This window comes from Amblyomma maculatum, chromosome 7 (assembly GCF_055883805.1).
Source record: "Amblyomma maculatum isolate TAMU_Amacu chromosome 7, ASM5588380v1, whole genome shotgun sequence".
NCBI lineage: Eukaryota > Metazoa > Arthropoda > Arachnida > Ixodida > Ixodidae > Amblyomma > Amblyomma maculatum.
In genome coordinates this window covers 72,368,092-72,381,764 of record NC_139350.1, presented here as the reverse complement: position 1 = coordinate 72,381,764, position 13,673 = coordinate 72,368,092, and the positions used below count along the sequence as shown (strand labels likewise).

General features: G+C 45.5%; 1 protein-coding gene across 1 annotated transcript in view; it reads right to left on the bottom strand.

Moving 5' to 3' along the window:
• Positions 1–6,395, bottom strand: part of LOC146183618 (cytochrome P450 4C1-like) — a 102,458-nt gene extending 96,063 nt beyond the window's left edge. Inside the window, exon 1 of the mRNA XM_084608728.1 lies at positions 6,161–6,395. Coding sequence (XP_084464854.1) covers positions 6,161–6,395 — 235 coding nt within the window. The remainder of the gene's footprint in view (positions 1–6,160) is intronic.
• Between the last annotated feature and the right edge of the window lie 7,278 nt (positions 6,396–13,673).

Here is a 13,673-nt window from a genome sequence, read left to right as displayed (position 1 = left end):
GGAATTTGCTTATGCAACCAATAGAAGCCAGCCGGGCGTTATGGTAGTTTCGGCAACGTCCCACGAACCTAAACAATGAAGGCTCAAAATGCTGCAAGGTATAAGTCTCTTCACTACACAAGAAAAGCTGCCATGAAAGACTCGTGTACACAGGTACCCATTTCTTCGAGTTTATATACTGTGGGCACAGATGGCGTGATGTGGTAAAGATAAAAGTATCGCGTCGTGCTTGGCTGCAGAAATATGGCACTGCCGAAAAAAATCTCGTTTCTCGGAGGTAGCCATTGTTGCGCCGACCTAAGAGGACCGTGAAATTCGGCTTTGCGCCTGGAAAGCTTTTGTAAAGCAGCATTGTTGGCTTCTACAGTGATGAACAGCGATGTTTCGAAAGTTTGTCCCTGCTGCAGTCAAATGTGGAACCAAGACTTCAAGCTGTGGTATAATGGCTCTATCATCACACTGCATCTAAAGAACACCGTTAATTCGTTACCGAATGAGTGTAGATTGCAGTTTGTGTTCTGCCTGTCAGAATAAGATTAGGCACGTATTATATATAGTGCCGACCGCTTGACTGTTTCTGCTTTCAGCCTTTCTGTGCGAATTGCCATAGAAATGGGGGAATTCGCTACCGAAATGGTGTTTACTTTCCTGAATGCGGTGTCCGCTATCGTATACCAAGAATGCTGTGCAGAACTACGCAACATTAAGAAAGAGCTGACAGGCCTATCTTAAGAATCACAACTGCTTTTCTCATGATAACTGTCTGTTTTTAAAATACCTATTCATATTGATTGGTGCACATTGTGAACATTGTTTTGTTTTAGATGCTCCAAGATGTCACAACTATGATATACAAATAATGGACTACCCTTCTCCTTTGTGCAAAGGTATCTGAGAGGCCAACAAAGCAAGAAAACAACCCACAAAATTTTATTAGTACGCAGTATAATATATAGATGTACAGAAAACAAAACTCAGCATTCAAGCATTCACCACGTACTTAGCCTCACTGTAAAGAAACAATTGTTCCTCATTGCAAAAATGACGTGGCAGGAGGAATGCAGCGATAACCTTCTAATGTGCGTTCAGTGACGCAACCTTCTTGTAATATGTGTAATCAAGCGACCTTCAAATGAGAACTCAGCCTTGGCATTGCATTTATTTGAGTATTCAAAGGCGGAATTGGAAAGTGCTTGGCGAATAATGCTGCTAGAATGACATTACTAAGGTTTGTTTGCCTTCTGTCCTCGAAGGTCAAACACAATAACTTCTTGAAGGCTTATTCTCATGGCGGTTTACTTTCCGTGTTGCAGGTAATTGAGGGGCTGTCTTAGCAAGAATCCAGAAAAGAAGACGGCATAAAAAATTACAGTTCTGCCATCGCAGAGGAAATAAAGTTCTGTTCACCTTAACTGTCCACAAGGGTAGGTAGTAGCCGGTAGCGCATCCCACGTGGCTCTTGCACATTCGTTGCTGGGTGCGCGCTCAGCTGCAGCCTCAACTAATAACTTGAGAGAGGGACCGGGGCTAAGGTTGTGCCGTAAAGTCTTTGTAAAAGTTCTTTATGGGAGGATCACCCGCAACAGCATTTGTTGACCCATGGACAACTACCCAGCTGTCCTGGCGCACGGGCTAAAAGCGTAGATTGCGCTAGATTAGGACACTAATCTATTTCCCCAAAAACGCTCAATACAGGAAACAATCATGTATAAGGAGGAAGCTTTTAAGGAGACTGCATAAAAAATTCTTTGTTTTATTAAACAGCGAAAAATCCTAATACGCAACCTCTTTGTTGCATGTGCCAAGTGCCGCTAGGACTTGACGCGGAAGACCTGCCGCGAAATGCACTGCTTATTTCCTGAGCGCCGTTCCTGGCCGATAAGTTCCGGCAGTGCCCCACACAGCACTCTCGTTCTATTATTGCGGTTTTTCTTCTCTTGTTGTGCCTTCCTCATTTTATCTGTTCTTACATTCTACCATCGCAGGGTAAAGAATCAACATCCTACTCTTCATATGCCTGCATTCGCAACTATGCAAAAATTTTTGTCTGGCAACAGTGCGTAACATACTGGCACATGTATTATGGAAGAGCCCAAATGGCATGAGTTAGTGTATGACCCTTCAAGGAAAAACGAAGAGACAGAAGCGTGTTGGTGGCCGCAAGCTGCCTAATCGGCCGTGGGTGCTTTTCTATTTCCCCCCGCGACAACTAGTGGAGGTGCTGCGACGATCTATGCCTTTTTTTTTTCCCGGAAGGAAGTGACCAACGTAGTCAAGGCACCCTCGCGTCCACCGCCCCTCGAACCAGCCGCCGCCTGCAAGGCCTTACCCCCGAATCGATGCGCATAGCCCCCCTGCTGACAGTATGCCCGTCACAACGACCACTCAAACGATTGGCCTATCGGAAGCTACAGGCTCCTCCTTCGTCATCCATTCGCCACTTATTTCAAAATCCTTCTATAACGACTCCTTTGAAGATTATCAAGATCAGCTCGACTATTGTGACCACGTCGCCACCTACAACGACTGGAACGACCACAGTAAGTTGCGAAATGTCTACTTCGCTTCTGAGGACTCCGCCAAGACGTGGTTCGTGAATTATAAGTCGACCCTCCCATCTTGGCAGGAGTTTCATAGTAAGCTTCTGTGTGACTTCTCCAACCCCGAGCGGAAAGAAAGGGCTGAGCAGGCTCTCCAGTGTCGAATCCAGAGGCCGAACGAAAGCGTTATGATGTTTGTTGAGGATATGACCCGACTTTTTCGATGAAATGAAACGAACAAGGACAAAAACAAAAAAGGTGCATTTTTTAAGGCACGGTTAAAAGAGCAGCTATTTGCTGGTCTCGTTCGTAGTCCACCAACCACCATGGCTGTAACTGTTCGCGAAGCTACCACCATGAAACAGGCTCTGCAGCAACGAGCTATTCAGTATGAAAGCATGCGCTCCAACTCTCAGTCGTCCATTGTCCTAGCCTGTCACGAGAGAGCGACGATCATGCACTCCAGCAGCTTATGCGCCAAATTGTTCTGGAGGAATTGCAGCACTTTCACACTGAGTGCCTTCAGGTGCCTCCCGCCACCATTTTCAAAATTATACGCCATGAGATATGAATATGGACCACCCGATTCGATTCCTTGGCGGCACTTTCACTTGGTTCTGTGCCTGAATTTCTAGGCTATGGCGTGGAATTCTAAAGCTTTGTGGAAGTCGAGCTGGTTATTGCGACCAGTCTCTTCTGCCTGATCGACCTGGGTAACCACAGTTCTGAAACCGTCTGACTGTGTAGAGACGTCCGATCCACTGCGGTAGACGCGCCCGATCGCTCTCAATATAAAATAACTCTTCATACAGGTCAGCGCATCGACATGCATGCTCATATATCACTATCAGCTTTTCTGAGAGGTGTGAAGTTGTGTGTGCACGATTTAGTCAATACTCTAGGCAATTTGCTTGGAAGTTTTGATCGAAATATTTTATCGAATTCTCTTTTGCCTTTACTCATCCGCTTGAGTGGTGAAAGGGCACATCTTTCATTGGGTCATTTGAGCAGCATAAGCTGATGACATGAGAAACGACAAACTGGCAGCACTGACGTAATATGCATTTCCGTAAACGCACTTCGACGCCTTGTATTCCGAAACCTCATTTTGACATCTTCTGTAGGGGTCGCGCCGTGTCGCCTTTGAACCCCACACCATTCTGCATAGCAAGTAGCCTTGTTAAAGTTTTCTTTTTTAATTCAGTGAGGTGAGTGGTACAGCAAAATGAGGTACGACTGTGTATCGAGGAGAACTTGTGAAAAAGCCGTTTTTAGATCGTACTGATTTACATTAATACGGAAGAATCTGCGATCGCAGATCGATTAGCAGGCCCAGTTCGATGACCAACCGTTGCATATTTTCTGAGCGCTGTGAGCTTAAGAAGAGCCTTCAGCACAGGAACATGAGTGGTAGTTTTACGATTTCCTTTCGCAGGTTTCATACAGGCGAGTACTTAAGGGAAGTATAGGGGACGGGGAGGGAGTGGCAAAGGAAGGAAGAATGTCGAGAAAACTAAGCGAAAGTAAATCCAAAATATTTGACCTAGTGATGCCTATTTGCGTATTCCCTGCAAACCAGCTCATCGCGTAAATGTCCCACGTTACGTCGGCCAGGTGCTGCGCGCACCGTCGCTTTGACATGCGGCTATACTGAGCGAGACTGTCAGCAACTCTAGTGCGCTGAAATATTTGCCACATGATTCAGTTGTCAAGGACAACCATCATTTACAACAACGTAAAAGGAGATAGAGACACTACTGAAATATTTACGACAAATTTGGCTGTCAGCAGCAGCGCACCGACACAACGCGCTTAATCACATCACGATCTTGCTACATTAACTTCGTGAAGATTTCCGGCAAGGAAGAAGTCATCCCGATTTAAATGGCTCGCTCACAGAACCGTGGATATGGTCACGTTTTTTTCGAGTGCTGTTTCGTCCGTAATTTACTCCGCAGCTCACCGTCTGGTTACCTGGAGAATCGACGAAATACGCTGGGCGGACTTTGCAGCGAGAAAATGAATAAAGCGTAACGCGTCCGGACGCTTTCGAATTTCTTTTTTTAGTTTTCTTATACTTACGTGGAGGCACAACGACGACTCAAAATCAGAGATCCCGCTTCACAAAGCGCGAGTAAGGCGTATCTGTCGCGCACTACTACGATGACCCTGTTTTCGAAGTTTATCGCGGAGACAGCTAGGTGGCGCCGAACGATTTGCAGGTGCGAATATGTCATACTCTTTTCTACTGCTGTTCGTGGTAATTATCTCCTAACTGAAATAAATAAATGTTAACAATTATGCGATTTTTGTTTCCTTTCACATTATACTACTTTTGTAGGAAAGCCGTTAGCAGATATGCTGCAATATCAAATTGAAATCATATACTTCGAACATTTTTTTTGCTTTTCCTTTGCTTGTGAAAGTAAACCCTTCTTCGGAGTAAGTGTTCACAATCGCCTTATCTTTTTCCCTGAGGTGTAGCAATTTCTGACCCCCTTGCCTTGCTCTACCCGGCGCCCCCTTCGTGCATACATTATTTGAGCTTGGTGCACAGTAGCGGAAAATCGGTATTTCCTTTTGATGCCCCATTGCCTTTAACTTGGGACACAATTATGCCCCAGCTAAGAGTGACGCGATCGCATGTTTCTTGTACGCGACGATTTTCTTTTTCGTTGCGCGGCCCTCAATTCTTGCTGCTAGAGAGAGCTTCATCCGGGAGGCATTGTTTAACGCGAAGCACCCGCTGCCATTGATTGGTTGCGACGCTTCCGAGGCCAAAGAATTGATGACTAATTATTTTTATCCGTAGCATATAGTGCGCATGGTACCCAAAAGGGCTCACAATTGCGGACCGTAGCATGAACAGGAAACTGCTAGTGATTCTTACATGTTAAAAGCCAATTGTAGAGGATTATCGCTATTATAGAAGTTACAAGAGAGTGATTACTCTTCAGCTTATAACCCAATTAATTCTTTTTGTGAACGAGAATATTACTAAATAGAATAAATTACAGAATATACATCATCCTTACTGCTTTGATAAACGCAGGAAAGATATGCAGAAGCACCAGTCACCTGAACACAACTTTCCTGTGTTCTTCCCGAACAAGCAGACACGAACAGGAAAATGTAATAATTGATAATATTCCGACATCCAACCTAACATAGCGATAAGCATGCACTAGTATGGCGCAAAAACAGACTCCAGTGTTTTCTCGTCGCTTCTGGAAATTGAAGCCTCAAAAAAAGAATAAGGAAAGACAGAAAAAGGGCAGGTTTACGTATGTTTTATTAACATGCATGTTATTTTGCCGCACTCAGAACTACTGCAGAAATACCAGCCGTCCATCGGGAACCTTGTTCTGGACAGATTAGATTTTAGAATTATTACATATAAAACTCCTTTTTCTGGATTTCTACCTGCGATGCATTGAAACGTCCCACAATGAAGTTCAGATCACTACTTAGTTTTAAATTTCAGTAAGGAGGAAATTTCCGCGAAGGTATGAAAGTGAACGTCACTTCTCTTCTCACGCGATCGTGAGAAGAAAGGCGACCACCGATGATACTCGGTGATAATACTGATAAAACTCTGGCACGCACGAAGTGATACTCACCGGTGCCCGCCGTCTTCTGCGTGATCAGTGCACGTCTAGACCGATACAGCGTCAGCATCGTCCAGAAAGGCACGGCGTCCGGAGGGCCTGGAAGTGGCTTCAGTGCCTGCCGCACCTTCCACCATTGGCGCACAACGCCGAACACCCACGCCGCAAGAAAGAGGAGGACACCTTGCAGGGCCCATGCGCGCACAAAGTGCAGAAACAATCCGAGCGCCTCCGCCGTGCTCGCCATTGAATTCTCTACAGCTTCTGCCGCTGTCGGTCGCGACTGTCCAGGAGCGACTGGGTGGCGACACTTTTAAGAGTTACATAAAATGAGAAGCGGTCGTTCTTCATTGAGGTGATATGCCCCAAGCCAGGGGACATCGAGCATTGCATTACGAACTCTTCGCCCTTTCCTGTTCGCCTCTTCCTTTCTGCTCATCTCATTCTTCCCATTCAGGAGTGTGTCACTTCCCTCCGTCCTCCCCCCCCCCCCCCCCCCTTGCCTAGAATTTTCTTTTCATTCATTCGACACGAGAGGCACCTCTCGAAACAAACCACACGAACACGGAAACCTGAAAGCGTTCGCCCGCTGACGGAGGACATCACGCCTCTATTGTTTCAGCGGGGGGCCCCAACAGCCAGCCTAATCATTGAGCACGTATAGGCCTGGCTCGGGAATTTAGATGGAGAGCACATCCGCCCCGAAGAATGGCTTTTGTGCGCTGTTCTGGGTGAAATGGTAACTGTCTTTAAGCATAAAAAAACACTAGAAAGCAGCGGAGGAGAAGAATAGGCGGGCATAAGCAGGGTTGGAACACTTTAGAACAATATTTGCGCGTGTTCGAGCTGTGGATCACGTAAAATGGTGGCGTACTCCTCCCAGCTGCAACAAAAGGATGCCAAGATGTGCCGCATTCTAATAGAAAACCGTGCGCTCATCTTGCATGTCTGCAAGGTAAGCTGCTTTCCCTGCGCCAACGCACGTCCACGGCCACAGCTCCAGCGCCTAGCTCGTTACATTTAACAACTTTATGACGACATTCCTGATGTGTGAATTCTTTATATCTTAACAGCATGGCGCCTCGAGATAAAAAGAGAAGAGTCAGAAATGCCTGCGCTTAACCTTTCCTTCGCGAAATCGCCAGTTGTTTTCCTTCATTGGTGGTCCCTTAGTTAACCCAATAAGTGAGCAACAGCACTTTATTTTCGGGAAACGGTTTTCTGCTCAGTCAAAACGACGTTATGGAACTGTCCTCAGGTTCTCCTTGCTTGGGGTAGCAGCAAGCTTGCATGCAAATGAAGTAAACGTTGCGGTTGTGCGGCAACACCGGGAAAGAAAATATTCATGAGGGCCAAACACGTCCTTCTGTTATTGCGCTGCTTTCATTATTTTCCTGCGCACTACTTGCGTAGTACGAAATAACTCTACTTCCACCAAACAGCTTCTGTTGTGCAAATTCGTTGTTTCTAGGCTGCTACTTTTTGAGCATCAAGCGTTAGTTCGTTCTGCCGTTTATATGCTTCTGTCGAGTACCCATACCCCGCATCATTATTTCAACTTTTCAAAGATGTGCTTCGCCCTTCAAGAATTTCGACAGCATTACGCGGTTTCCGACCGCTTGTCACAAGTAGACCATTTTCGTAAGTAGAAAATATCATAGCGAATATTGTATTATCTTAAATTCGCTATCTAATGCACGCTGCTGGTATTCGATTCAGTTCTGAAGAAATAGTATTCCGATACATCAGGTCGTATCGCCTGTTTAAAGAGCATACGCTCGCTTTCCCTCATGAACACTAATCTTGTCTTTACATTTTCTTTGTTTCTAATCTCGGTTTGCTGAGCAGGAACTCCATAAACCGTTCCTTTCCCCTGACAAAAGGAAAGCTAAGTTTGTTCAGAAAAAATTATTAATACACGCACCTCTCTTCATTTCTGCTTGAGTATATACAACGAAAATATGACACCATGCTCTTTTCCTTATTGTGTATTTTCTGCCTTTCGGCTTCCTTCTTCTGTGGGCTTATATATATATATTTTTTAAGAGATCGGTTTCAGTTTTAGTAGCCTCATTAAGCTCTTGTGATTGGAGCACTACCTTAGCTTCCTATTTCTTCGAATAAGTAGAAAACGAGCAAAGCATAGTAGTTTTTCGTTGTGTGTGTGTGTGTGTGTGTGTGTGTGTGTGTGTGCGTGCGTGCGCGTGTGTGTGTGTGTGTGTGTGTGTGTGTGTGTGTGTGTGTGTGTGTGTGTGTGTGTGTGTGTGTGTGTGTGTGTGTGTGTGTGTGTGTGTGTGTGTGTGTGTGTGTGTGTGTGTGTGTGTGTGTGTGTGTGTGTGTGTGTGTGTGTGTGCGTGCGTGCGTGCGTGCGTGCGTGCGTGCGTGTGTACGTGTGTGTGTGTGTGTGCGCGCGCGCGGGTACGTCCGTGCTGCCCTCTCCTTTCTGCTTCCGCTATATACACGTTTCTTTGGGGTATCTACTGCGCTTAAGTACTGGTGTGCCATCACGAGTAGGGAGGCATAAGAATCCAGCTCTGGCGAGTGCACTATCATTCATCCAGTAGCGGACACTTCAGCCATCTATCCACCGAGTCGCTTAGAGGGCTGCCTGTCACGCACCGCCATCTTCGGCTCACCTTCCAATCTCTTCTCCCCTCCTGCCTTACGACATACCCTCCAAAGACGCTATCCATCCTAGATCTGCCATCTTTGGATGCTCGCACCCACCACTTTCACCCTTCACAAGCCGTCACCCACTAGAACCAGACGCTGCAACGAAATGAATAGCGGCGGTAAAATGGAAATAATTGCTTTCAAGTTTTATGGGGTTTCATGTCCCAAAGCGACTCAGCCTAAAGAGATAGCCTAGAGGAGGGCTCCGTAATAATTTCGACCACCTGGGGTTCTGTAACGTGCACTGACGTCGCATAGAACACGGGCGCCGCTCTTTTTGCCCCCATCAAAAATCCACCGCTTCAGCAAGGATCGAACCAGAGTCCTTGGTGAAGTCGATTTAAGAAGCTGGGGGAATTTCATCTGCACTCCAGAATAACCACCTTTCAGCGACTTAGTCTACCAACCTTCATGGCAGGTGAGTGGCTGTCGACCCACTCTCCTGAATACCTCTGACCTCCTTCGCGCTTCAGGGTAATGCGCTCACATGTGTGAAGCTTCGCTGCTTAGAGGAAGATAATGAAAGTAATCATCGAGGGAAAATTCAAATGCTTCCTCAGATCTGTAGCCCCAGATGTTTCAGGACCCCGTTTTTTTTTTTTTTTTTCTTTTTTTTTTTTAGTATGAAACAGTGTAACAAGTCGGTTTTGGTTAGTCTGTTTAAAAAAAAAGTAAGCAAAACGCATCAGCTTTTTCTCGTGTCCTCGAGGAAATAAGCGCGTCGTGTTTCATTGTAAACAAGGAACAAGGTACCACGCAAAAGTAAAAAGTAGTTTTCCTTGGTACCTTATCGCTAATGCGAAAATATGCAAGAAGCGCTTATGCGATGCGGTGAACAACCAGTTATGCAAAACTTGCTCGATTTCAGGCTGCGTTGTGCGTGAGACAATGAGCGTAATCGCGCTGTTTTCGCCCACATACGAGGAGCTAAAAGCTCGAAATGGACAAAACGCACGTGGAAAATAAAAAGTCTACTCAATTCGTGACCACGCACTGAATCAATGTGTAGAAAGGAGAGAGAGAAAGAGAAAAACAAAACAAGGAATACTTCAAAGAAAGAAAGAAAAAAACGCTAAAAAACGCTAGTGCAGAAGACAGAAAGAAGAAAGTAAAGAAGGGAAAGAAGGGAAGAAGGGAATAAAGACAGAAAGAAAGGACAGAAACACGGAAAATAAAGTGCGTAAGAAGTAAGAAGAAAAATAAGGGCTAGTGTCGCACAACTTCTTCCACTTTTCTATGCTTTTTCTGTACATTCTCCCTAATGAAACTCGCTAAGACGTAGAGGCCATTAAGTGGGCTTGCATTAGTAACGAGAAAATTGCACGAATTCTCGCGCTGTTGGCTTAATATGAAGTGCTTGTCACCTTATGTCGCAAAGTTTAGTGGCGTACGCATTGTGCAGAAAATATTGCGAGTGTTCAGACGGTTATTGCCGTTGCCGCAGCCAACTAGGCTGATTCACTAAGTGTGCCGAAATGCGTATTTTCGGAAGCTCATGAAGGCCAAGGCACAAGAAACAAACAATAATATGCGAGGGGGGGGGGGGGGGGAGAGGCTTAATTTCCGCATTTAAGGTTATGACGCGAAACCGTTTAGTTACCCCCGGCTAAGGCATCTCTTGTGGATTCTCGTTCTTGCACGTGCACGTTTTTGCTCGCTTTACTGCGAGTCCCTTATTTTATCTCTCTGTTATATCACACGCGTTCATTAGCATACAGTCGTATGCTAGGACATTATAGGCAAGAGCACTCGACATAAAGGCTTATTTTAATCAGGCCTTACGAACGGGCGTGCGTGGCTTAGGGATAGCCTACCTGTCCGGATGCAGGGTTTCCGAAGTCTTCGATTTTCATATCTGCCCCCCTCCCCCCCTCCTTCCCTATCTGAATGGCAATCCCGTGTTAGCAGGTCCTGCCATGTTCTCTATGCCATGTGAGGTCTCGTGACGTCATACAAGCCGATGAGCAGTCAATGCCAACCCATGTCCCCTGCCTACTTCAACCTGCCTTGGGCATGTCTGTGTTTGTTCTTGCGCGTGAAACGCCGACGCTGACAGCGCCGAAAACGAAGTCGCACAAACCTGAATTTTCAGCGACCAGGTCATTATTTCCCTCTCGCGTTAATACAAACGCATACCGACCCTCATTCCAGCGTACCTTGCGTCCTTGCTTTTCTTGCCTTTTCTCATTTATGCATTTCAAGCCAGTTATTTCACTGGCCGTGACAAATCCAAGTCTCGATGGTAATACCATAGGAATCCTCAAATGAGGTACAATGGCCGTAAGCGGCAAACATGTAGCTTTTATTCTGAATTTTAAACTTTCCGTAAGCTGGCTGACAGCGGGGAATTCGAGCAGTATAGTTCTTAAGCCAAGAAATGGCTAGATTTCCCAAATGCGCGGCGTTATAACAGGTAGCAGCAAAGGAAAGAGCATAGTACTGTAGCAGGTGGAGCGAAGGGTGGAAGAAACAACAAAGCGATTGACTCGAATTGAAGCGGTGAAATGATTTTCATTTCAATTCAGAGTGACCAAACTTCGTATTATGCTCCCCCGGACGGAATCGTTTTAGCGATTCTCCTTCTCGAAAACATTAACAGGAATTTTAGGGGCTGTTCAAAAGCGCGCAATTTAAATCAACTTCACTAATAATGACTAATTTTAGTTCAAAGGCAGTCGCCGAGCGATGTCTTTTAATCAACAGTTAACTTTCAATCCACTTTGCAATAGAATTTTCGTAAGGGTCTCTCAACGCCGCCTGCTGCCGTCGTGGCTGTCTGTGGCAACACCAAAACTGAGAAACAGCATTTAGACAGAACAATATTCGCACCGAGGCGTAGAATATCCCAGGCCTCACGGCTCGTTGAAATTGCACGCGTAAGAAAACAAATTACAATAAATTCTTAACAAAACACGTTGCTGGGCTAGTTGGTGAAGCATGGTTTTGTAAGAAGATATTCAGCGCTATACATAAAAGACACGGACCCTGGAAGAAAACCTGCGGCCGTCCTGTGTTTTCTTCCAGTGTCCGTGCCTTTTATGTAGCGCTGAATATCTTTTTACGAAAAAATAAATTCCCTTCTTTGTTTTCTGTGTTTTTGCACCCTCTAGACTTTGCCTCCGTATTACCTCTGCTACTCAAGCTATACCATCTACATGACGTTTGCGACTAGTGCAAGGACGCCACGGCCATGAAATGTAAAATTAGAGGAGAAGCACTGCAATTTTGCAACTGCATGGTGGAGAAGACGGCGTGACGGCTAACAGCATAAAGAAAACTAAACTGTATGCCCACAAATATAATATATCATTCGTCAGGTTTCATTGCCTCTCGAGGTACTAAACGTCATCTTGCATGCAATGTCATGTTTCAACGGCGATGCCAAACGCGTATCTTGGAGGAGCAGTTTTAGAGTAAAGCTCGTGTAGGGCTCACGTAAGCTCTTGACTAAAGGAGAGGCTCAAGAGAAACGGGGGATATCGTGCTAGAAAAACTGGCCACCCTGTATACGCAGTGCCTGGTGTCATCGACGGTACCGGAACCATGGAAGAATGCAAACATTATCCTCATTCACAAGAAAGGGGACTCTAAGGACCTCAAAAATTACAGACCAATCAGCTTACTGTCTGTTACGTATAAGGTATTTACTAAGGTAATCGCTAATAGAATCAGGACCACCTTCGACTGCAATCAAGCAAAGGATCAAGCAGGGTTTCGAAAACGGTACTGTACTATCGATCATATCCATGCCATCAATCAGGTGATAGAAAAATGTTCGGAATATAACCAGCCCTTATACATAACATTCATTGATTACGAAAAAGCATTTGACTCAGTTGAAACCTCGGCGGTGATGCAGGCATTGCGAAATCAGGGGGTAGACGAGCCGTACGTGAAAGTGCTGGAAGATATATATAGTGGCTGCACAGCAACCATAGTTCTGCATAAAGAAAGTAACAAAATTCCCATAAAGAAAGGTGTTAGGCAAGGAGACACAATCTCCCCAGTACTATTCACAGCTTGTTTAGAGGAAGTATTCAGAGACTTGGATTGGGAGCAGTTAGGGATAAGGATAGATGGAGAATACCTCAGTAATCTGCGATTTGCTGATGACATTGCCTTGCTAAGCAACTCGGGGGATGAACTGCAAATAATGATTGATGACCTAGACAGAAAAAGTAGAAAGGTAGGCTTGAAAATCAATATGCAGAAGACTAAGGTAATGTTCAACAGCCTCGGGAAGGAACAGCAGTTTACATTAGGTAGCGAAATACTGGAAGTAGTAGGCGAATATGTCCACTTAGGACAGGTAGTAACCGCAGATCCGCACCATCAAAAGGAAATAACGAGAAGAATAAGATTGGGATGGAGCGCATTTGGCAAGCACTCGCAGATTATGACTAGCAGCTTACCGGTATCGCTCAAGAGGAAAGTATACAACAGCTGCATCTTGCCTGTACTCACCTATGGGGCTGAAACATGGAGGCTAACCAAGAGAGTTCTACTTAAGTTGAGAACAACCCAGAGGGCTATGGAACGAAAAATGGTAGGGGTAACATTAGGACATAGAAAGCGTGCAGAGTGGGTCAGAGAAATAACTCAAGTTACCGACATTCTAATAGAAATTAAGAAGAAGAAATGGACATGGGCAGGACATGTAGTGCGAAGAGAGGATAACCGATGGTCGCTGAGGGTAACAAACTGGATTCCAAGGGAAGGAAAGCGTAGCAGGGGGCGGCAGAAAGTTAGGTGGGCGGATGAGATTAAGAAGTTCGCAGGGGTCAAGTGGATCCAGCTAGCACAGAACCGGGTTAAGTGGAGAAATATGGGAGAGGCCTTCGCCCCGCAGTGG